This window comes from Argiope bruennichi, chromosome 3, assembly GCF_947563725.1.
Source record: "Argiope bruennichi chromosome 3, qqArgBrue1.1, whole genome shotgun sequence".
NCBI classification, from domain to species: Eukaryota; Metazoa; Arthropoda; class Arachnida; order Araneae; family Araneidae; genus Argiope; species Argiope bruennichi.
This window is the reverse complement of record NC_079153.1, coordinates 79,848,795-79,874,919: the sequence shown is the minus strand read 5'-3', so window position 1 is coordinate 79,874,919 and position 26,125 is coordinate 79,848,795. Positions and strand designations below refer to the sequence as shown.

The 26,125-nt window shown below is 29.9% G+C and overlaps 1 protein-coding gene across 1 annotated transcript in view; it reads right to left on the bottom strand.

Annotated features, from left to right (window-relative positions):
• LOC129962517 (fibrillin-2-like) overlaps nucleotides 1–26,125 on the bottom strand; it is a 286,239-nt gene that overhangs the window by 89,523 nt on the left and 170,591 nt on the right. Inside the window, exon 3 of the mRNA XM_056076268.1 lies at nucleotides 1,195–1,446. Within this exon, the coding sequence (XP_055932243.1) occupies nucleotides 1,195–1,446 (252 nt within the window). The remainder of the gene's footprint in view (nucleotides 1–1,194; nucleotides 1,447–26,125) is intronic.

Genomic DNA, 26,125 nt, shown 5'->3' with positions numbered 1-26,125 from the left:
TTTAAAAGCTTTTTTCAATATTTTAAATGTTTTGTAACAGAAATTTCCCTGTGAAAACCAAATTTAATGCAAGCCTTTTACTCAATGGCATTAATCTTTTTGGAAAATGAGCAGAATGAAAATTCTTATTTTATTGAAAAAATTATTTTCAGATGGCAAAATAAATGAATTCCTGATTGTTGCGAAATATGTATGAGAGTCATAAAATATTTGATAAAAATTTGTAGAGAATATATATTATAGGTGTATTTTAAATGAAGCATTCCGAATACTTTCTGAATTCTCTATTTTTAAGGCTAATTTCTATCTAAAGACGTTTTTCTAATCATTTTTTTGTGTTTTTTTCTTCCAATGACTTGAGTTTTGTCATCTGTTGAAATCCGAACAATATTAACCAAATTGACTGCCTAGGAATATAACAGCAGCAGAAAAACATGGACATTGCTGAACAAGAAATGAAATTGTTCAATTTTTTCCACCTAATAAAGATATTTTTATTGCTGAATATTCTATGGAGAATGACATATAGCAAAGTATTACGAATTACTATGGAGAATGACATACTGAAATAGAATGAAGATCAGTCTAAATAATAAAGTCTGTTTTTAATAATTGTAACAACTGAATAAAGACCATTCAAATGAATTTAATAATAATTACAATACTCGAATACATGCATCATTGGAATGCTTTCATATTCAATGGCTTACATCGAATTATACAATTCGTCATATTTAAATCTCTAATTAAGTCAAAATAGCAGTTGGATTAAAAGAGAGAAATCGGAGATTTTTAAGAATCACATTAATCTCTTACATTCTTACATGGATTGAAATAACAACAGCTATCCAAAATAGGATGTGCCATCTAATATGGAGGTTAAAGTATTAGTACATCACGGAATTAACATTCTTTTACATTTAAAAGATAATGATTTAATACTTGATTCTTTTTAAGAAATCGGTTATTTACATCACAATACTAACACTGTTTGCAAAATTAGATTCTTTTTCCTTTCTGGCACCATTCTTCTCAGATAATATTGGAACGTCACTTAGTTTTTAGATATAGAAAACTTTGAAATTTGGATTTCATGTGAAAAAGAAAAACTAGATTCAATAGATGAAAATCATTTTTTTATCAGCGCAAATTACCAATCGTTGGAAAATTAAAAAAAAATTCTAAGATACTCACTTGTAGGTTGCTGAGGTTGCCCAGGGCCGACGACATTCCCAGGTCCTATGCCACCAGGTCCTATACCTCCAGGTCCAATGCCTCCGGGTCCAATACCCCCAGGTCCAATGCCACCAGGATCTTTACCAGGTACTAATCCTCCTCCTCCAGGAAGACCAGGACCATCGCAAGACGGCCTCACTTGTCTATTAGTGCAAAAGCATAGATTCGGTCGAATGCAGCGGCCATCTCCACATGAACTGCGGCATATCGCTACAATAAATAATAGAATTCCTCAATAATATCCCTAATTCAATATTAACTAACTAAAATATAACAATACAGTCGTCATAATATACTATGCAATATAAAAAGTACAATTTAAATCACCAATCAATTTTTGAAAATGTTATGAATTATCACATTACTTTTTTCTATTTATAATCTTTTGTTTCTTGTAAAGCATTTGAAGATTTTATTAAAGATTATGTGAAATTGGATTTAAAATTAAATCTATTTCAACCCATCAAATGTTAGTTTTCAAGTAAACATTTCAATGTATTTGTACATTAATGACAATTATTTTAAGAGATTTGACATAATGTTAACTATTTTCAAACTTATATATTTAGATTTTGATGAAGAGATGCAGCAAAATTATACTGAACAAATGAAAAGGTATCCATTATTTATTCTCTACATAATGGATACCTTTTCATTTTGTACATATACAGGCTGATTCAAAATTCAATGCATAAACTGTTAAATACAAAAAAAACAAAAAAAAAAAAAACCTAAGCTTAAATTACAGGAAAGTGTGATCGGAAACACCAACAGAATGATATAGGGGGTACTTTTCGTCAGCGCATATCAGTTATTTCTGACTCCGTTCAGATATGCAAAAGTTAGCTAATGTTGAAAGCTTGTGTATGGAGGAATTAATAGCAACGGAAAGGCAAGAATACAATTGTATGCGAAATGATCTGAAGCCCGCACAGATATCTGATACCCGCACCATACCACAAAAATATTTGCAAATTTGTACAGAAATTTATGTAAATTTGGAACATCAAGGAGGACATAAATATGTATGTTCTTTTCAAATATAGTATCACCTAATGAAGATATTCACTCATTATTAGTTAGCCATTTCTGTATCTTCGTGTGTTCTCTAATTTATCTGGATGACTTTTCTTGTTATACATTCTTAAGATATTACGGCCTGTTTTCATGCTTTCCGCATTCTATCATAATTTTTACATTAAATTTTGAGGCACCCAATACAGATTTTTGCTTTTGCTTAAAACACAGAAGGAATATACACTGACAGCTTATAGGTAGTGGAACGCTCATTAACTGTTTTCTGCTCAGAAGATATAACTACTTGAAGATAATTCGTCTATAGCGTTAACGGTTTTAGAAGATTCATCTGCATCTGCAAATAAATGCTCTGGTACTTGTTTACTTTTACAGCCAAGTTTACTTGGCGATTTTCAAATTGTGCCAAGTTTATACATATGATGAAAAGATGGTTGCATTCATTGGTTTATAGACATATCTCGCTCAATGAGCACTTCGTATAACGAGTAATTCTTATGCGAGGTGTAACGAGCAAAATTAAATGTAGAAAAGTGACCCACTTAACGAGCTATGTTTCGCAGAACGAGTAGCGAGGAGAAACCTCGACGTCACATGCTGGATTAACTTGTATCTGTCTGCGTTGAGTGCTTGTTTGAAGAGAACTTTTATATAAATGGAAGAAGTTTCAGTAAGATAGCATTGTTGAACGAGACTTCGAAGATTTTGAGTAAGTGCCTTTTGACCCCAAATCGAAGAGATTTTTGTCTCTGCTCAAGAAAATGAAGTTATTAGTGGATAACATCGATTTAAAAACTGGTGGAAGAACATAGTCAGAATTACTGAAGAGTTTATAGGGCTATATTCTGTGTCACAGTAAAAGGCTACTGAGGAAATTTGATTAGAAGAAGAAGAAATAGAATCAACAGAGCAATAGTCTTCCAATGAAATAATGGAGATGATGAAGGCATAAAAAATTATTTTAGCTTATGTTGAAAAGCACCATTCTGAAAAGCAATAACTGTACGCTCTACAAATTCATTCAACTTTAATGCTGTGTCTAACTTTTCGCTAAATTTTGAAGCGTAACCAAAGATGCCTTTAGACAATTTTCTTTTAAAAAATCCCTCCACTATAAATAACAAATTACTTCATTATAAATTTGTTTGAGAATTTTTTTTTCTTTTTCTTAATGGAACGCAATGTCCTATTCTACATGGATATCTATGGAAAAAAAAAACTTATTCGCTTATCAAGTGTTTCGCATTACAAGTAAGATTCGAGAACGAATTATGCAAACGAGATTTCACTTTACTTGATTTTTCAAATTATTCCAAAATCGCCAACGCTGATTTGAATATCGCCAAATTAGCGATGGTTTGCCTCCTTTCGCTAATTATCGCGGAGCCCGTAAAAATAAACAAGTATCAATACTCATTCATTGAACTACAGAAAATCCATCTATTATTTTAATATAACGAATTTATAATAACAGCATCTATTTCAAAGAATATTGTAAACAAGCGTCAAGTTTTAGTATATGAAATTAGGTTGCAGTAAAAATAATTTACATTTCACTTTATTTTAGAATAGATATTTTAGCAGAATAAGTGAGATATTATATTACATTATCCCATATGTAAATGAACTCATTATTTAAGCATAGAAATGGTTATAGTTAACAATATTCATAACGAATGATATGGAGATTGTTTCAGAAGTTTCAAAATGCGAAACATTCAATGTTAACGAATCAAAGGAATCAATAGGATGAAACAGAATATGCTCATATTCCATTATCCAACTCACTCCCAAACGGAAATTTGTCGTTGAATCAAATCAAGAAATGGAATCACTAAGGAATCTGACGGATCATATTTCTTTTCACTGATTTACTAGGGGCAAATGAAATGAAAGAAATTTATTTGAAACAAAATTGTTTACTGGGTCCTCTTGCACTCAAATCTGATTTTCATTGTTAAACGTGATTAACAATAGAGAAAACAGATTAAAGAATTTGAGTTCAGCACTAAAGCAATAAAAATTGGAATATACAAAATATGCAAGGCAATTATGCCTTTCAGTACGATAAACTGAAAAACACGTGAGAAAAATGAAACAGATAGTTAGTTGGCTGTATCACTAATAACAAAGACAACAACTGTACGATTATTTTTAAATTGCACTCATTATAAAATTACAAAATAATACAAAAATGGTTTACTTTTTTAACTCTGCAGCCTACTTATATACACGTTCTCCTTATTTACGTTCTAAAATATCGTTCTTCAGAAATGTTTCAGAAGCAGAGTAACGCAGCTGCAATGTAAAACTTTTTTACTATAAGACTGAAATAAAGAATTCTTTTTATAGTAGTGACTTTTTTGTTTGAGTTATGGCATATAAATTTCTACTAAATTTTAATACATGGTAATAATCACAAACTGGCTACTCTGACCCGCGGAAGGCACTCGGGAAAACTTGAATGACTGGACCGCCGAAATAGCAACACTGGCGGGAACTATGGTTGAGACCTAAGGGCCATCACCGGTCACGGTACAACCCTTCCTTAAGGAAGTATGTTCCTTCATGGATGGGGGAGCCAAACCCCCAGCCATTCGAGCACCCGCAGAGGTGACGAGAACCAACCACCATGCTGAAAGTTTCTCATCCTCAATTATGAGATGCCCCTCCCCCAGTGGGACAATACATGGTAATAAAGCAGAATCACATTTAGCGAGCACTGATTCTCGATTTTTTGACATCGTTAAATAAAAAGACATAACGTAATTATATAATGTGGCAAAAATATCTGTAATGTTGTTAAAAAATGTGCAAATTTTTTTAGTCACATGTTGAGGTTTAATGTTCAAAAACATGGAAAAATCGTAATACACTTAAAATAATAAAATAAGAAATATAATACTGCATTAAAGAAACTTGATATTCTTTATATTAGAAATGTAAGTTACTCGTAATAGCTACAGAATACTATTCAATGTTTTAACTTTATAAAATTGTGGAAATATTATGGCAATTAGTTAGCTATGAATGTCGAATGATAGTCTTATAACAGTAACTATCCATACAATGATGAATGTTTTTCATCAAAATATATTTTTACCTTCTAAATTATTTAAAAAAAAATCTTTTGTGTTGCTCCTTTTAGAGATAATTTAATTTTTCAACTGACAATTAACGGAACAGAAATTACGGGCTTTTAAATGAGTGTGATTCATGTTATAAAAGATGCAAAACACCTTTGATTAAAAAAAACTTAAAAAAGAAAGATGTCAGAGTTTTTCAATCAACTCTTTTTTGTCTTGACCATTGTTTATTATTTTTTTTATTTGAATGTTGATTAACGTCTTATAGGAGGAAAAAAGATGTCGAGCAAAGAGATTTCCACTAAGGACCATTAATTGCATGCTAAAAGAAAACTTTAATAACGTTATCTGAATGGCATGTGAATTTATGTGTCATATATGGATGAAAAAAGTGATTTTATTCATCAGTTTTACTTCTTTAACAGAATAAAATTGTTTAAATAACCTTAAAATGAATAATTCATCAAGTCAAAGGTATATTTTAGAATCTCGTTTAAAAATAGTTGTTCCGGATTTTTTTCATGCATACGTAAGTATTAAGAGGATGGGAGAGGCTTTTTTTAACTGTAATTTTGACAATTCATTGTGGACTTGGCTGGAAAAAAAATGCAATGACGCGAAAATAATTTGAAGTTATTTAATTTTGGTAATAAAAATTTAGAAATCTCAAGGGATTTTAAAGCGATTTTACAAGGGAAGAATAATTTTTTGGCAAAGAATTTCAGAACAAGTTTTAAATGAATTTAAATTGTCAAATAGAACTGAGAAATGTATGTTAGTTAAAAGAAAATTTACCACTAGGAATATTTTATGTTGAAGTTGAATTTGCAGGATAGTATTTACTTAGTAAAACTCCCTTCAAAAACTGCATAAATTCTGACTGCTTTTTGTCTTTCTATTCTGTCTACAACGGGTTTGGTTAAAGTTAGAATAAAGAAATCTCAAAATTCCTTTCACAAATCGATCTCTTGCTACAAAAATCATGAACGAGTAAAAAAAAAACTATTATTAAATTGCTATTAAATTAAATTAATTATCGGTTTCTCTTTTTACTAATAAATGCTTTCCATTTACAAATATCGAGGGAAAAAAGATTTATATTAAAATAATTATATTAAATTAATATATTTTTAATTAATAATACTATACTTTTATTTATATATATATAATTAAGATATTTTTATATTAAAAAATAAATTTTTATCAAATTTGTGAAAAAAACTACATATTTCTGGAATTGATAGTTTTTCCGTTTTTCTGGTGTGCCCAAATGTAAAGGTTATAGCAGGTATATCTAAAGAATATTTCAATTACAGTTCAATTGCAATGTGAATATCCATATATGATATGTATTGTTAAATAGATTCTGAATATTTTTGAAGGAAATAGTGGCTTCAGTGTATAAATACTGGGCCTTTATAGGCATACGAATGAACTAAGTGACAGCCAGTCAACTCTCTGCTGAATTTGGTTCAAAATTTGATACCTATCAACAATTTAGATGCTTAAACTGTGTACTAACTTTCATCCAACTAGTTTTTCCGTTGGTTGTTATAGCGCTCACTTGAACACAGACTGACAGACAGACAAACTTCCTAGAATGGATTTCATTCAAAATGTTTTTAAAAAATGTACCATGTTGGCGTAAAGACAACATGCTACATTTCATTCATCTAGCTCAAAGTGTTTTTTGAGTTATAGTGTTCACAGATAAGTAGAAATAATTAGATTAATATGTATTTTTCGGACACCGAGAAGTTTGAAACTTTCATCAGAATCGAGTTCGATTCTTTTGACTATTACAATATCTACTTTATTATACTTAGTATACCATAAAATAAAATATCTAAGAAAACCAAAGCATTAAAAGAAATTTGCTAAATTATACCGATTTATTATATTAGAAAATTTTCTGTTTATTTTTCATTAATGACATTTACTATATTATTTGTTTTCATATTATTTAGAGGTAAAAAAATTTCGAGCAAGGATTAGTAAAGAAAATTTTTCCAAAGAAGTAAGGGACCACGAAGAGAAAAAGCCTAAGAAGTTTTGCTTTAATGCTTTACCTGTCAACCAGCCATCTAGTACTGGTCCACCATCGGTCATCTGCAGAGTTCCTGCAGGGCTCTCTTTTCCCTTTCTTTTTTAGCTCCTGATTGATATCCTACGCTACTAACTTCACAACTGAAAGCTGACCAATCATGAATAGACAGATTTCGGTAGTTAATTTTCTGTCTTTTAGATAACCGTTTTTCCTTCTGAACAGAAAATTTGATTCATTCGTGTTACTTATAACAGAAATAAGAGTCACATAAATTTTATCTGCACAATTTTTTATTCTTCATGAAAAATAAATAAATACATGAAGTATTTATTTAATAGTAATAAAATTTTTCATTCATTTATATATTTTAAAAATATATAAATGAATGAAAATAATGAACAGGAAAATAAATTAAAAATAATTTTAATTTAATAATAAATTTTTCCGTCGGATCAGTACATTAAATATGTAACGAATCACTGTATTTTTAAACTTGTAAACCAAAATGAAATTATTCTGTGATTCCGCAGTAAAATTACATGAAAGCTATAAACATTTCAATTGATTAACCTTTTATTGGCAGAACTATTGCATTATCAATTTTTTAACGTTATTTATGCATTATTAGATCAGCTTCATTTAGAATAACTACAAAAAAAAGGATTTTTAAAAAAATAATTAACTTACTTAATTTAGTTAATAATTAAAGATTTTTAATTTCTTTCTTGAGCTGGCATCTATTGCTTGTTGTTGAGACTTTGCTCTTCGCTATCAATTTTTCAATTTTATTTATGCATTGTTAGATAACTTTCAATGCAGAGTAACTCTAAGAAAAAGTATCAAATTTTTTTAATTGATTAAATCAACCTAACAATTTTAATAAATAATCAACGATTTTTAATTTCTGCCATCTGGCGTTTGTTTATTGCTTGCGATTAAGGCTACGCTCTTCGTGTTCTTTTGAATATCGTCAGAAAAAATAAGCGTATTGCGAAGATACCAGTAAGATTAAATGACATTTTTAAATATCTTCGGATATAAAAGTTAATTCACTCTTAGATAAGACGGCAATATACTCAAAAAAATAAGGTGCCACGTAATTAAACTTTAATTAAATCGAGGCAGTTAAGGGATGTAGTAAATTTTATGCTTAATTTTAAAACTAAAATAATTTAATTAAAACAATAACAGTTAAAAACATTAATTTATTAATCAAAAAATTTTTTGATACAAAAATATAATTAGAATATAATATTGCTCATTAATTATCATATTATTCAAAATTAATTGGAAAAAATGATTAACTGCAAATATGAATCACTGACTGACGTAATGTAAAAATTTGAGCACCAAATCTGCCATTTTTTTATACGAAGAGACGTAATTCATATTAAGATTCAAGAACTCAACATATAATGATATAGCTTCATGTATCCTAAGAACATAGTAAGCTATCAGTTATGCAACGTTATTCATCCCAAAATTTTGCTAAGATTGTAGATAAAATCAGCGGAAGTGGTGTTTCCCTAAGATTTCTTTCAATTAAAGTGTTATATCGAGAAGAGAACAACTTGCATAGCATTGGCCTGCAGAAATTATGAAATATTAATCTTTGGAGTGAATTTAGCATCTTTACTAAATCTATCGTATCATCCTTGGTGAGTTTTTTTCGCGATTAATCCCTAATTTTCAATTCAAAACATCGAAAATCGAATTATTTGAAGATGAATTTGTGTTTTAGTTTTGGATGAGATAAAAATTTTACCCAAAATTACACTTGTAGTCACAAAATCACAAAACTAAATCTGATGTATTTAAATAATTCCGTTTTTGTGTTATTGCGTTTACATGTTTCTAAAAGTATAGACACCGACAGACAATCAATCTCTTGTTGGATTTGGTTGCAAAACTCGATAGGTGTAAAGATTATTGATGTTAATTCTTCGTACCGCATTTTATCCGTCTAGCTCTCTCCAATTTGCAATTATCGTGTTAACTTATATTCGAACAGCCAGCCAGACAGACAGATTTCCAACTAACGGATTTGCTCAAAATCTGATAGAAATCCATGAATTGGATTTAAAGACATCCCAATTTGATAATACCAAATTCGAACCATCTAGCTCAAAGAGTTCTTGAGTTATCTTTATCACAGTCAGGCGGAAATTGTCCAGATATGTGTTTCTCGAGCTCAGGAAGATCTAAAAAGCGGAAATCCGTCAAAATCTCGAGTTCGAATTTTTTTGACGATTATCATACTTTCTCTATACTACATATACGAAAAAGTAAAAAGTAGCGTTTTAACACAAAGAAACAAAATCAAATGACCTAGCTTTGATAAAAAAGTACAAACTTGTAAATTTAGATAATACATAAGACATAGTTGTGTGTACAGATTCTCTACCGCATATAAAAAATATCCAAAAGCATTTTTCAGTTTATTTGTGCCCTTTTTCAGTCATGCATTAGATTACCAGCAAATCCACTTATATGCGGTTACCACGCTATCCAATTCCACAGATAATTAAGAATTTCTGCTTTTAATTTTGAATTCTTGATGTTATTTTTCTGAAAAGCATCGTTTTGGTAGCATCAGAACTCGAAATAAATATAGTAGAGAGACTGAAATTTCCAAAAATATTATATAAAAAAACTCCATTGGCATTGTATATATTTATGGATTTTTTTAAATTTGATATTTAACTTTTTTTATTTTATTGTTATAAATCATTCTTAATTTAAAGAAATGCAGGCGAACTATCCTAACGGGGAGGGGGTGTAGAAAAACACAAGTATAAAGAATAAATAGATAGTTTTATTACTTTTTCCATTACTGAATTTTGAAAAACTTGGGTTCTACAGCAAAATCTATTCCGTAATAAATCAATAAAGTACTACTAGTGAATCTGTACTTACATTAGCATATCGTATTTTCAAAGAGAAAACAAGAATAGTTGTGATAAAATTGATACGTAACAAATTGCAAATGGGAAAAGTGCATTTTTAATGAATGAAAGTTATTTTAATCATAAACTTTCTATTCTGCATTTGCAATTTTTCTTCGCATTCAAATATCTCTTTCTCTCAAAATAAGAAAAATTTTACTATGAAGAATTTTAATAATGGATGCTGTTGAAAAATGTGATTCGCTGAAATTCCACAGAACGAAATGGCAACGCGCTTTTCGCGTATTAAGGATATTCAGATAGATGGAATTTGATATTATTAAAATTCTTCTTGTAAATATATTTTGTAAATAAGTCCCTTTATCTTCCCTTTATCTTTACGCATAAACACGTTTGATACTCAACAATGTTTAATATATTCTATAACAGATATAGTTTTCAGTATGTATGCTATGAATCGGATTCTTTTGATCGAAGTTTTTGATACTTCGTTTCCAAATAGAGCAAAATTTAGTGATTAGCTCGGTGGATGTGTACATTTGCAATTTGTCTAAATTTCATTTTAGTTATAATGCATAAAATGATAGAAATGTCTTGTCGAAATCGGCAGCTATTTAATAAAACTTCAGAATCCAACAGAATTTGTGGCCTATAAATTTATATGACAAAATGATGAAATTATCCTCTTTGTTATATGCGATATAATTTTTTTGAAATCAAATAATTATCCTCTGAATGCAAAACTATAAACGCCGTGCCCACAGAAGGTATTAAAAAAGCAAACTTATATTTGAAAAGCTACCTTATATTGAGTTGAGATGATCTTGTAAATAATTTCTCTTTTATTTTCGATTGTGTAATCAAGCATGCGATAATGGATAAGGCATATGCTACTCCAAGTGCAATCGAAGAGTACAACATATCTTTTTTTTCTTTAGCTAGAAAGAAAACCAAATATTTCCCTCTTTTCTCGGTCAAAATCCATGATTTAGGAGATACATTACGCGATCTAAAATATCCAAACGCCATCGGAATCGTGCATTTTCCAAATTCCTCAGGAAAGACTGAACGAGATGCCTTTAAACTTCGATCACGCATATCCCCCCCCCCTCATACTTTGCAGTAAAACTCAGACTTTACTGCAAAGATTCGATCATGTGGACATTTGGAGAACCAGAAATGGATAGAAAAAAGTGTTAGGGAACTGATAACAATTTGAAGCTGTGAGAAATTGTTTTTTATGCTTTGGGTAATGCGTATAAGAATAAATTAAATATTTTAAAGTAATAAATGATTGAATTAAATGATCGACTCAACGATGGAATCTTCGGAAAATATCCAAGAAAAGATTCAGTCCACTATAATTATAAATTTGATTCATATTTTAAGTTGACATTTCAATATAGAAATTAATTTGCAAATTTTAACTTTTTTTAATCCATATTTAATTTCTAGTGTACGATATATGCAAAGTATTGTAACCATCAAAAATTTCCTTTCTGTTTTAAACATTCCTAAGTCCAGATACGTCTTTCTCCCTATGAAAACAAGGCAATTCGAAAATACTTTGAGCTAGATAGATGAAATTTGGTATGAGCTCTTTGAATCAAATTTATTGATTTTTTTCTAGGTTCCCATCAAAGTTTTAACGAAATTCATTCACAGAGAGTTTGTCTGTCTGTCTGTATGTGCGAGTGCAAGTGAAGATGATAATTATAAAACTTGCTACACATTTTCAGCATAAATAATAATAAATAATAGCAGCTCGTCCACTAGGATTGCGGAGTTGTCGCACATTTGAAATTATTTTTAATAGTTACATTTTTATTTTTAAAAATCGAATTTGTTCATTTTTCTACTCTGAGAGTTCGATGTTACTTTTTTTTCACTCGGAGGATTCGATTATCAGCGAGGATGGGAAAAAGAAATAAAAGATTAAAAATAAATAAAGAAATTAATCAACAATCAAAAGAAACGCAGGTGAGAGGTTATTTGGTGACCAGCTCCTAAAGTATTCAAATTGCCGATAATTTAGTGATTTATCTAAAGACCAAAAGATTTTAGAGGCAATGGAGTTGCAGAAAGACCGTAGCCAGTTTGTTTCGGCGACTTACTTATTCCTTTTTCTTTCACTTCCTAATTTCACATTCATTCTTGAATTTTTTTCCCTCATTAGCTTTTTACGAGCTTCAGTTTTGATTCTTGTTGCTCCGAAAGAAACAGATCTAGTTCATTAAAAATTCCTTGTAATTTGTTAGACCACTTGAAAAATAGATTCGAGGATAAACAGTTATTCAAATGAAAATTTGTATCAGGAGATATCAATTATTTTTAATATTATTTGTAAAAAACGGTGAAAGATGCTGAATGTTTATCACACATTTCATTTGATGTTCCTTTTCGGACCAGCATTCTCCATTGACTGGACAAAGATGGAAGTGTGCAAGGGTAGGAGGGATTGATGTTTTTATCCTTTAAATTAGGACTTCAACATTTACGTAGCCGGAGTCCTTGCATAGGGGTACCACATCTTCCCCGTGATCTGGATGTTCCGGGTTTGAGTCCCGGTTCGGGCATGGTTGATCTTCATCTGTGTTCTATCTGTGAGGTGTGTAAATCTGCCCCCCTGTAAAAAAGGGGTTGTGCAAGCGAATGTGTGAGTGTCATCTTCATATGAGCTAGAAGTCAGACTTCTGCCCTCGGGTGCTCAGGGGTCTTTACCCTCAGAAGCCACTGTACCCCCTCTCCGTGGTAACGCGGACACGACATCATCAACATTTACATAATTTTCTATTGACGAAATTACAAGAAATTCTTATCTTATATTGGTTAATTCACAAGCACGAAATTCAACAAAGTTCATGTCTAGCTTTGGAATTAAGAATTTGAGACTACTTATAGATAAAATTTTTTTAAATATAAAAAATTGCTAACTCTTAATAAATATTTCTTGCAGCACTGCTAATTTTTGAACCGCCAAATGTAAAGTGTACACTTGCAACAAATTTAGAACTAAATTAGTCAAAGGATTGACCATTTGTAAATCTGTACATTTGCATGCATGTAAATAACTGCAATAACTGAAAATTACAATAAATTAAATAAACGAAATCTGGTATGGGATCTTGTTGTAACATTGCAGTTCTGTGCCTAATTTTGGTTTCAATCAACCGGGGATAAAAGGATCCAAAATGCATACTCGATTTTTTTTCTACACACAGCAAAGCACAAAACGCTGATGTGCAAAACTCACTAAATAAAAACCTGCATCTCATGCCGTTCAAGACTTTGTACGTAATTTTTATGCGGGGAGATGCGGGAGGATAGCATTTTTTTTATTAAGGAATATGCGAGAAAGTTTTAGGGAGACCACTTTCGTTGTTGTATAGAAGTTTGTTCAAATAATAGAAAGTCTTGTTCAAATGAATGTTCTTGTTCGAAACAAATATCTATCGGCATTTGTTTCGAACATAAACTGTATATTTTCTATTTTTATTGATTCTATTACAGCATAAAAATAAAGTTTCAGCACATTTCGGGAGCTCCGGGAATTATTACATTTCGAAAGAAGAAATATAAAGAATGAAAAAGATTTGGAAAACGTTATTTCAAGTATTTAACATAAAATGCATTGGCACTTTCTTAAAATACGGTTGAAAGTGAGATTCAATAACACGTATTCGAAACTAAAAGCAAATATATATGGAAAATAAATGTATCAATATCACGCTTTCTCGATTTTAGAGAGTATCGCGACTCATCGAGAGATTTTAAGAAAAGACGACAGAAACAAAACAGATTCAAGGCAAAGAATAAAATACATTTTCGAGAAATTCCTTCTATGTCCGTCGTATCCATATGACATTCAATTCAACGTAACTGTAGCTGGAATACCCATACTGGATCTGTTTTATATTTAGAATAGTTTATGCGAAAAGGGATTGGAGTGGTCCGGCGTGTTTTATTTTACAACGGAAAAAAGCTCCCGGATGTTTCACACATGCATATTGAAAAAGAATAAACAATATCTTCTTTTAAAGATTACGAAAGATAGGATGGATATTATTATAAAACTATAAAGCTTCGGACAGTAAAATGTTTGCATTTTTGAAATATTGTGTTGGATTTTCTATAAATAATAGAAGAGAAAATTATAAGTACGGTTGATTTATGAGAACTGTAGATACATTTTACCAAAAGGTCATAATGGTGAACTATTATATGATAAATAAATAAAATGCTTATTAATTTGGTTCGGAGATTCTGCTTATTAAGTTACTGTCTATTAAGAAAGTCTAACAAATAGAGTTAAGGAGTTACAACCTAATGAGTTATACAAGTTAGAGAGTAAATAATACAAAGAACTGTATGGGGTAAGTATATGCTTAATATGTCGTTGTGGGTCAAAAGTTCTAACGTTTTTATCATGTCGAAAGCAGGTTAGTTTAGCTATACTAATGTCCCGTTTTAAAACCACACTAGGGCCATTTTGGGACGAACCTCGTAATTTTGAACCACGGTCAAATGACGAGGACTACACCTCTTCTGGCACCCCCCTCTCCGAACTTCCACACCACACCAGCGGGAGGACTTTGGTCCCGACGGATTTAGCGTGCATCAGACACGCTTATATGACGGTTCTTCGGTGGAATTGGGTCACGAAACGGAAACCCTCCGATTCCGAAGTCGAGACCTTACCACTAGGCCACCGCGGTCCATTGTAGAAAGCAGAAGTTTAGTGTCTATTTCGGTGTTATTATCATCGTCATTCGACACAGTGGTATAACTAAGTAAATTAATCATGGCTTCAAATTGCAAGTCAAATGAATGGATTAAGAATGTCACTTTCCACGTTAATGATTTAATTTTTATTTTTCTAAATTTGCTGGCATTTTTCAGAGTTCTTTTTGAAGAATTGACCTCACATACACCTTATTGACAAAATGCCAATAAATTGGAAAATCAGATATAAAAATTCGAACCAGTGAAACGAAAAGTGTTATGTTTGTTACATTGCCAGGAAATGGAATTTATAATATAATTCATTATAAATTCTATTATCAGCTTTACCAGCGTCATCATTTGACTATGGTTCAAAATAAATCCAACTTGCTTTAAACTGCTAGTTAGTTAACCCTACATGTCAAATGAATAAATTAAGAATGTCGCTTTCCGCGTTAATGACTTCATTTTTATTTTCCTAAATTTGCTGACATTCTTCAGAGTTGTTTTAAAAGAATTAACCTTACACACACCTTATTGACAAAATGTCAATATATTGGAAAATTAGATATAAAAATTCAAACCAGTAAAACGATAAGTGCTGCTATATTGCTAAGAAATATAATTTATTAAATTATTCATTTCAGATAACTGATTCATGCAGTTTTGACACTTGATATTTTTATGACAAATTTTCTTACACCATGCCGCCAAATTATTTACTATATTTTGAAAATTCTATTCTGAAAGGGTATTCATTGTCAAACAAGTTCTGTAGAAACGAATTATTATTCATTAGCAAATAATTAGCTTGAAAAAAGTGTGATATTTTATTGCTAAGACCCTTCAATTTCTAGGCACTAAATTATAATTAAAATGTATGTAAATAAACTTTATGACTTTAAAAATATCCGCTTTAGCATGATTTACTCGTATTGCTTTGCATAACAGATATTTTAAAATCCCTACCTATAAATAAAAGCTACGCTTCAACTGAAAATGGTTTATTTAAGCGGATCAGTTTTTATCCTTTTGAGGATTCACATATTAGAAACATTTAATGTGTTTTGTTAAGTGTTACAAAAACACAAGATTTACTTAGAGTTCCCTCAGAATTTTAAAATGGATAATAAAAGCATTTTAATCCTTTTAATTCACTTATTCAATTATTTAGAAACTTAGATCTACCTCACGTTTACTTATAGAATAAGAGTTTGTTTAAATTGTGAAATGGAAAAATTATCTATTGACACTCGTGAATTTCATAGCTAAACAATGATGAAATGAGTCAGATTTCCCCCAGACTTCATAAATTAAATATTACTGTATCCAAATTTAAACTGAATGGTGTAAAATAAATCGTTAGTTTCGGGACAGACATGGCAATAGTGTGTTATTTAGGCGACGCTAAAATACATTTTGAACACAAGAGTCTTTACCTTTTCATTCATTAAATATATATGGCATATTTTTCAAAATGATCACCCCTAACGTTTATGTCTAAATCTTTCTTGGTATCAAATATTTTAAAAGCAAGAGTATAAGTTTTAATGTATTTCAAGATTTGCATTTAGGACTGATCTTTATTATAGACAAACAATAAATGTTGATTTCGATAATTAGTCAAACAAAGGTAACTAATTTAGAATGCCAAAAAAAAAAAAAAAAAAAAAAAAAGATGCTACATCAACAATAGTTTTCTTCATTAACTTTCCCTCCCCAACAGTTAAATGTATGTTGAAACTATTTCATTCAGTGGCGGCGGGTTGGTGGACTTGCACACAAGAAGTTAAATGTTGCAGATTCGATGAAAAATCTAAATTAAAAAATTATTTCCTGTTACATTATTTTATATATAAACAGTACTTATTATAGATATCCACACCCATTTATGTTATTGAATTGCTAATCAATGTGTCTGACTTAGGAACAATGTAATTAAATAATGCGTGAATCATTAAGATTAATGAATTACAAATGGATCATTTGAAATCAGCTATTTATAGAGAATTAAAGGAACAAGCAGTTATTAGATTAAACAGAAATGCAACACTAGTAATAATTAAAACCCGGATGAATATATGAATACGAAAATGAATCATCTTTCTGTTAATCATTTTAGTTTATCTGTGATTAAATCTTCCATGTTCAGCAGACAACTCACAAAGTCAAAACAATGGAAATTACGTCAGCGTATACTGAAACATGCAATTTAAGCATAAGCGATAAGGCAAGAAAATAAATTGTATGCTGATAAGGATGATGAACAATTGAATACGGAACTAACAGAAGATGGCTATATCAGAACGATGTGACAAAGTTTTTGAAGAAAATAGCTATTGGTTTATCTAATTTTGTTCTGCACAGAATTTAAAAATTCCTCGATATATTTTAAACATTTTTCAACAAAATGTTATATCATCCGATTATTCTGCACGCTACTAAAGCATTGATGAATAAGAAATGCCATTTTGTATTTAATCATAGCAATAATATTTATAAAAATGGTACGATTCGGTTTTAATGGTGACCAAAAAGCGCCAAGAAAAAATATTATTTATTAAAAAATATTAATTACAAAAATAGAGTCAAATATCAAGTAATATAATTACATGCTATATAATTTAAAGATTAAAATCGTCAAATTTGCATAATTTTTTTTGACGCTTTTTGGTTGTCGTTACAAGCCACAAGTACCATAAAAATAAATTATATTTAATAATTCAAAAACATAAAAAAACCAGTAACCTTATAAATGTTGAAGATAATACGAAAGCATTTGGCATTTTTTTTTATTACTGAGACGAATAAATGTATGAAAATACAGCTCAGATAACACATTAATGTATTTAAATGTTCACTTAATTTTGAATAATAAGGAAAAATGTGGCACTGAGTTTCTAATAACATTTAATCAAATGAAACAAACTCGTTGAAAGTTATCTTCCGCCCGAAGTTAAATAAAAAGCAGATACTGTTTCTAGCGTTAATGAGCATAATTAGCGTTTCGTGAAGTATAATTCTGAGATTTTGATGCATTAGTATTAGTTTCCGAGAGCTGACACCGTTAGTAGTTTTTTTCAAGGTAGAGATAAATCCTAAAATAATTAAATGAAAGTATCAAATGTAACTTACTGATGTAGTGAAAGTAATTGGATTTTCGTTAAATGAGAACGGAAGCACACGTTTTAAATCTGAAGTGATAAGATATATATATATATATATATATATAGTAAAATAAAAGAAATCATATAAATTTAACAGTACACATCTTTTAAAACCATTTCCAGCTTTGAGAATGGACTTTTTTTAATTAAATGAATAGAATGTGAAGACTTTTTCCATCACATCTCGAATCTTAATTGCTGTAAAATTGTAGCAGTTTTCTGAAAGCTTGAAATTTTAAATCAGTCTCGTTACAATGAAAATGCGTAAAAAATCTGCTTGGACAGACTCGATATAATTAGAATTGTAATAAATGATTTGTTGAAGGCAGCCTAATTTCTTTGTCTGAGGATAAAAATCAAATGATGAACTGATTAAAGCCGCAAATGAGTTTCAAATCTGCAGGATTATTGCTTTCCAATTTTGGCAACAATATTTGAAACACTTTAATTTCAACTTGCATTATACACAGGTTTTAAATTAACAACCTATATTTAAATATAAAATTAGTTGTTCAAAAGTGAAAACTGAGCATTATATTTTAACCTATAAAAACATTAAATAGAAGCTAATGCATTAATAAATTCATAAGCATTAGAATATTTGTTATATATAATTTAGGGAAATAAGAGTTGTTCTCGTTCTAATTTTTGCTCGCTACTATTACAATTGTTCAATCTCAATAAACCAAATGTGGCGGCTTGAGATGAGAGAGGATAGAACCTGGAACCTTATGATTCGCATCTAAGTAACATGACCACAATACAAAATCAATTGCTCGTGTAGCGTAGCTGTTAACTGGCTTATAAGCTTTCACCACAGACTCTCCCTCCAGTGAGTCGGAGGTGAGACGAACGATATGGCTGTTGAGTGGTGATCTTTTAGCTGTTGAGTCTAATGCGCCTGCACCTATTTGAGTAGTGCCAAGCGTTATGGCGAGGGTGTGTGGGTGAGTGGTGCTGTTGCGCCAAGTGAGTTTGACGGCTTTGTGTTGCTGCGGTCTTTTTTTGTGTTGATGTGGCCTTTTTTTGTGTTGATGTGGCCTTTTTTGTGTTGCTGCGTCAAATCAGTCTGACGACTTTGTGCTGCTGCGTCAAGTGAATATGACGACTTTGGTTTGCTGTGGGTAGATGGCGCCACAACAGCTGTACGAAGGTTGAAGGTTCATCGTCCGAGATCACCAATGTGGCGATTTGTTAAGAGCGAAAATAGAACCTGGGGCCTTGTGGGCAATTGCTTTTGTATTGTTGTCATGTTACTTGGCTGCGAACCACAAGGTCCCAGGTTCTATCCTCGCTCATTTCAATCCGCCACACATCTTACGAACTCTTTAGACAACTTTATTGGACACTTTTACATCTTCAGTTAATCTAACATTTCTCTTATTTAATTAATAGAGCTGCAAAAAATTATTAGAAATAAATACTCAAAAAAAGAGTTCACCGGGTCACAGAGAACTTCATTCAATCAGAGTTTACAAATGCAAACAGAAAATTTATTCAAGCCCTGAAAATTTAATATAAATAACTGGCTAACTGTAAAATAACTGGCAAAGCATGATCAGTTATTTCATGACATAATTAGAAATTCTGAATTATATATCTTAACGGTAACATATACAAATTTTAATTTGCCCAAGAAGTAATTTGTAGTAGACTGGCTCTATAAAATATTTTCATATATTTCATATTTTATATATTTCATATTTTTCAGTCTCATTAAATGATAAGGTGGAATTTTAATAAACCTTGTTATTTAACAATCAGAAACTGTTCACATACCCACAATCATATTTATTATATGAAGACAAAAAAAAAAAAAAAAAAAAAATGGGTTCGACCGGTTTTCAAAGTTAAATTCCGAATTCTTTTCGGGCTACTTTTAGCCAATATAACTCTAACAACCTTTTTTTTTTTTTTTTTTTTTTTTTGCAATCCTTCTGTTACAATTTCTTATAGCCATTTAAGATCACGGGCTTTTGGCTCATAGTTAAAAATTGATGTAAAATTGGTACGATTTCGTTTTGCTTAGCGAAAAAGCAGAAAAAATGTACAAAAGTGAGATTGATATCATTGAAAAGGTAATTTTGACTTTTAAGATAATAAAAAGAAATCCTTTACAAGATAATAGTTGTGGAAGATATGAAAATCAATTTTCAAGCAAGACGCAACGATTAAGCCTATTTTCGAGGTTCGATTAAAATTTCTATTTGACACCCAATTTTATTATATCATTCTTTTACATTTTGTCTCCTCTGATTGAATGGAATTTTTTTTAATATGGTGAACCCATTTCCAGAGCATTTTTAATAATGAGTCAGAAACATTTAATGAAATGTAGCCTGAAATTATTCATTAGTGTAGTCATGAATATAAATAGTGATGGATATAGCGACAAAGACTTGGATGCTAAAAAGTTACTGTCATTAAATATCCAAATACTTGACGGCTTCAATGTAGATGCTTAGATGATATTTGTTTACGAGACCTTGGGATAAAAGAAAATCAAAAGAAATGTTTGGTTTTTCGATTTTAAGTTTTTACCAGAGCACAACTCTGTAGACAGCAAACTTAAGAGCATTTTTACAGGATGTGGGAAATGTCCTTGTTTTCGTTGTTCTTCATGTACAAGAAGTTATCGGAAAGATTGAATTTATGCAGAAGACATGTAGATATTTTTACAAATTACACGTGCAATAAGTTTACTTTGAACTCTACTTTTAATCCATTTAGTGATGGTACTCATGCCTGGGAAATTTTAGACCAAAGCTAGATATTTGCTCCTGTAATAATTGTTTGAGTCTATTTGAGTGGAGTTCTTTCTCAGGTTGGAGATCATATCCTTGGTAAAATGAAGTAATCTGAAATTCGTGGTTTCTTTATATTTGACAATTGCCGTTTGACAAAATTTATAAGAGCGACTTCTATGCCACATACTTCAGCATTTCATATATAAATGGCGATAAATATAGCAGTGAAAAAGTATTTACAAAAATATATTTAATGCCATCATAACGCATATGAAAATAAATCCAATGACAAAAAAATACAAAGAACTGCAAAATGTTTTTAAAAGTTTATTAAAATGCGATAAAAAATTATATGATGGTAAAATTGATACCAAGAAAGGCTTATTTTTTCGAATTTTATAAAGATACAAAAAGAATTTTTCTTCAATTAAATACTAAAATTTTTAAAGAAAATTTAATAAATATTTTCAACGCAAATGTAAATGATTAATTTTAAATTATAAATTTAATTAAATTTAGCTTTTTTTAAAAAAAATGAGCAACTACTCTTCAAGAAATAACTACCTATCGAATTTTGTAACTTTAGATGTAATGATCTAGTGCATACAATGCTCCGAGTGGTCTTACATAATGTATGTTGCAACTCAAGATAGTATGCCGGCTTATTAATACTATCGTGAGAAGATCAAAAAATAATGTAAATGTTTCATAATCGACGGTTTTTTGAACGTAAACTATTGAGATATCTCTTTAAAGATATCTGATGTGTTTACAACTATTATATAGCTAAGTTTATAAAAAGTCCCAGGAATTTTTTTTCTCATTAATTACAAATTTTTTTTAAATGGAAGTTGCTTTGCTTCGACTGTAGGAGCTTTGAAATAATTAATCATTCTGGAAATATTGTTGCGTCTTTTGTTCAATCAGAGTTCTAGCTACAGATGTATCAAGCAAGTTATAAAGGAACAGCATCTATTTGTTCAATCAGAATTCTAGTTACAGATGCATCAAGCAAGTTATAAAGGAACAGCATCTATTTGTTCAATCAGAATTCTAGTTACAGATGCATCAAGCAAGTTATAAAAGAACAGCATCTATTTGTTCAATCAGAATTCTAGTTACAGATGCATCAAGCAAGTTATAAAAGGACAGCATCTATTTGTTCAATCAGAATTCTAGTTACAGATGCATCAAGCAAGTTATAAAAGAACAGCATCTATTTGTTCAATCAGAGTTCTAGCTACAGATGTATCAAGCAAGTTATAAAGGAACAGCATCTATTTGTTCAATCAGAATTCTAGTTACAGATGCATCAAGCAAGTTATAAAGGAACAACATCTATTTGTTCAATCAGAATTCTAGTTACAGATGCATCAAGCAAGTTATAAAAGAACAGCATCTATTTGTTCAATCAGAATTCTAGCTACCGATGCATCAAGCAAGTTATGAAGGAAAAGAATTTATTTCGAACACGAAGAATAAAAATTTAGTGGTTATCTAAACTTGAAGAAAGAAAATATAGTTAGAAAAATAATGTCAAAAAGTCGGAACAATTAAAATAATTAAAAATATAATATGCTGAAAACCATTTATAAAGTTAAAAAAATGTATATTATTTAAAAATAAATTTTTAAAAATCTTTATAATTATAGATATGACTTAGTAACATCACCATAAAAAAAGTTAAAAAATAATCCAAATTGTCTCTTTGTTGGGGATGCTAGGAAATGAATATTGATGTAATTGTGAATATATATTGATGAATATTGAATAAATAATGTAAAGTATTCAGTATATGCAAAATTGTAGAATATAAAATCACGTGCTTCATCTCATAATACCTATCAACAAAGCATTCTTTTATTTTCACAATATTTTAATAAAAAACACAGAAATGGATTTACGAATTTAAGCTTCCGAAAAGATTTGAAAAAGAATGGGTAATAGACATCACAAAAGAAAAGAAAATAGATAACTGATGTGTTTAAATAGAATGGCAAAATAATTAGATCTTGGAAATTATTCAGAAAAGCTAGAAGAACAATGTCAATAATTTCAAACCTAAATATAAATGTGGTATTTAAATCATCCTCATAAACTCCGAAAATCCTTAATTTAGCAAAATGCCAGAAAGAAAGCAGTATTAGTATTTTTAAAGGAATTGCTCATAAAGGTTTAAGGTGTATGTACACACTTGAAACTTCGAAAATCGTTCAAAATATCGAATATTTTTTTATTGCTTAATAATGTTCCCTGATCCTTTAGCTTTCAAACGATACCAAGATGTTGACAATATTCGAAATATTTCTCGAGTTATAATTATTTTTCTTGAGGTGCTTTCATTAAAAACTCTAGTTACGGTTTTTTTAAAACTCATTTTTTGAAAAATGATATTTTCCCACTATGTTGCTTCATTCAAACAATCATAACTCAACAAGAAATGAACCAAATACAATTATTTATATATCAAAATAATCTTTATGAAATAGCGGATGTTTTGTGCCTCAATCAAAGATATATATATATATATATATATATATATATATATATATATATATATATATATATATATAAATTTTTAATAGTTATTTAAAAGTTAAAATTACAGAAAAATTCTCACTTTTTCTATTCATCGTTGATGAAAAAAATTGTTAAAAAAAACCTATACATTTTTATAACTCGATTGAGGCAGACAACATGAAGACTAATATTAGGCATAATTTCCAACTAAAATTGTGTGTCTGTACAAATTAGAATTTAAGATATCACGTTTCAAAAAATATGCTACTTAACTCATTAAATATTATTTAATTAATTAATAATTAGTGTAATATGATTTTTTCTCACTGAAATGAGTTTAAACATATATTAATGACATACTGTGGGAAAACTGGAATTTTAAAGTTAAAACTAAAAAAAAAAAATCTTCTAGTGTGTACGTACACAACTTAATACATAAATTCATTATTGCTATTTTTTAAAAATAGCTTTGAAAGGTCTAAATAAAATGAATTTCTTAGAAGCCGAAGAATACCCATTAGCTGATAGAGGATTGATGTCTCCATACGATTATTGTGCAACGTAAGTGCTGCATTAGCTCAATAATCAGAGATAAAATAAGAGACTATTAGATGTTTCTATGCCAATATTATATCATGACAACAGAAGATGAACTAAGGAGCTATTAGGTGTTATCTTGCTGCATCATGTGCTCACTCCTGAAAGCCTAAAATGATGTGCATCGACGCCAAATATAATCTTAAGACCTCACGTAATTACCAGAAAATGATATTGTCTTAAGAGATATAAAACCACTATCTTGTCTTTGGATATAATTTCAGTAACATTTTAACCCTTTCTAAGGCCATGGGAAGTATGCTTCCCACCAAATTTATCAATCTTTGTATGAAATTATGTAGGTTGGCATAGGTTCGGACAAATTTTTTTAGTAAGCCAGAAACTTAGATGCGTCAGTTCTTTATCTCAGACAAAACGGTGTGTCTTGATTTGTTACTTAATTATTAATTAACCAAATTAATTAATGAATCAAATTAAATTTTTCTAATAAGCTAAATGAATCCCTTTTCTTATTCTAATTTCAAGCCTAAAAATATTTTAACATAATATGAATAGAAAAAATGACCCTTTAAAGGGTTAACAGATGCAATAGCTTCTGAATATAAAAGTTACAGCAAAAAGTGACTAGTATCGTGTAAGAACAGTCTTATCTTTGAAGTCTCCCTTCTTCAACACATGAAGAGAATTTCAAATTTGGCTTTTTATAGGACTTCACAATTAAGAATGTTATAAAATATAATTGTTAAACTAGCGCGAGTGGTCTCTCCATAACATTCTCGCATACTCTTTAATAAACTTGTCATGCTAGAAAACGCCTTACGTGGCACTGGCGTACAAAAATTACGAAATATTAACTTTTGACGTGAATTTAGTATTTTGATTGAATCCATCGTATTGGCGAGTTATTTGGCGATTAATCACTTTCATACGTTTTTTGCAAATTTTAATGAGCGAGGATAGAACCTGGGACCTTGTGGTTCGCAGCTGAGTAACATGACCACGATGCAAAAGCAATTGCTCTTGTAGCGTAGCTGTTAACTGGCTTATAAGCTTTCACTACGCGTTAATAGTACCAAAAAAATGAATTTATGCTTTAAACACGTTTTTTACAATCGACTGAAATAAAAATTTGACACAAAACTGCACTTATAATCACAAAATCCCATACTAAATTTGATATATTTAACTCAGTGCGTTTTTGAGTTATCGCGTTTTCTTGTTTCTGAAAATACAGACCCGTGGTTGGATTTTGTTCAAAATTTGGCAGGTGAACACATCACAGATGCTAAATCTGTTTACAGAATTTTACCTATCTTGCTCTTTTTATTTTGTAATTATCATGTTAACTTGAACTTTCTCTGAGCAGAATTTACTCCAAATGGGATAGAAATCTGCCAATTTGGTGTAAAGACAGTATACCAAATTCCAATCGTCTAGCTTAAAGCGTTTTCTTTGTTACAGACAAATGGACATTTGCCAAAAATGTATTTTTCGAACTCAGAATTGTCTGAAACGTGGAGAGTCGTTAAAATCTGGAATTCGGATTTTTTTGCCGAGTACTATCCTTCCTCTGTACTATATGAAAAAGTAAAAAGTTAACGCAATAATAACATTTCAATGTTGGTATTATATTTTGTCATAAAAATATCATAATTTCTCAAGAATTTCCTATTTATATATGTGAGCATATTTTTATTGATAAAAATAGAAAGATTCTGTAAATTTCAAACGTTATTTTCTTTTCTCATTGTCTATCTAAAAACAAATACTGTTCTCACTATTAAATAACGCCCTTTCTATAAAAACAATTTTTTTAAAAAAATTGACCAACTACATTTTATAGTTTGTACAGTACAATTATATAAATAAAAAAGAAATTTATGAATTGCATTTCTACTAGAATAAAAATACTCGGTACACTCTTTTGGCCTCTGGCCAACTTCAGATTTGACGGCTTCTTTTATGCATGCTATAAATGAATGCGAACAAACCAGGAAATGTTTATGAATTCGAATATGAATAATGTGTTATGATTTTTCTTTTCTTCTATTCAGCCATCTTTATTTAAATTTGTATTTGGCAAGGCATTTTTTTTTCTGTT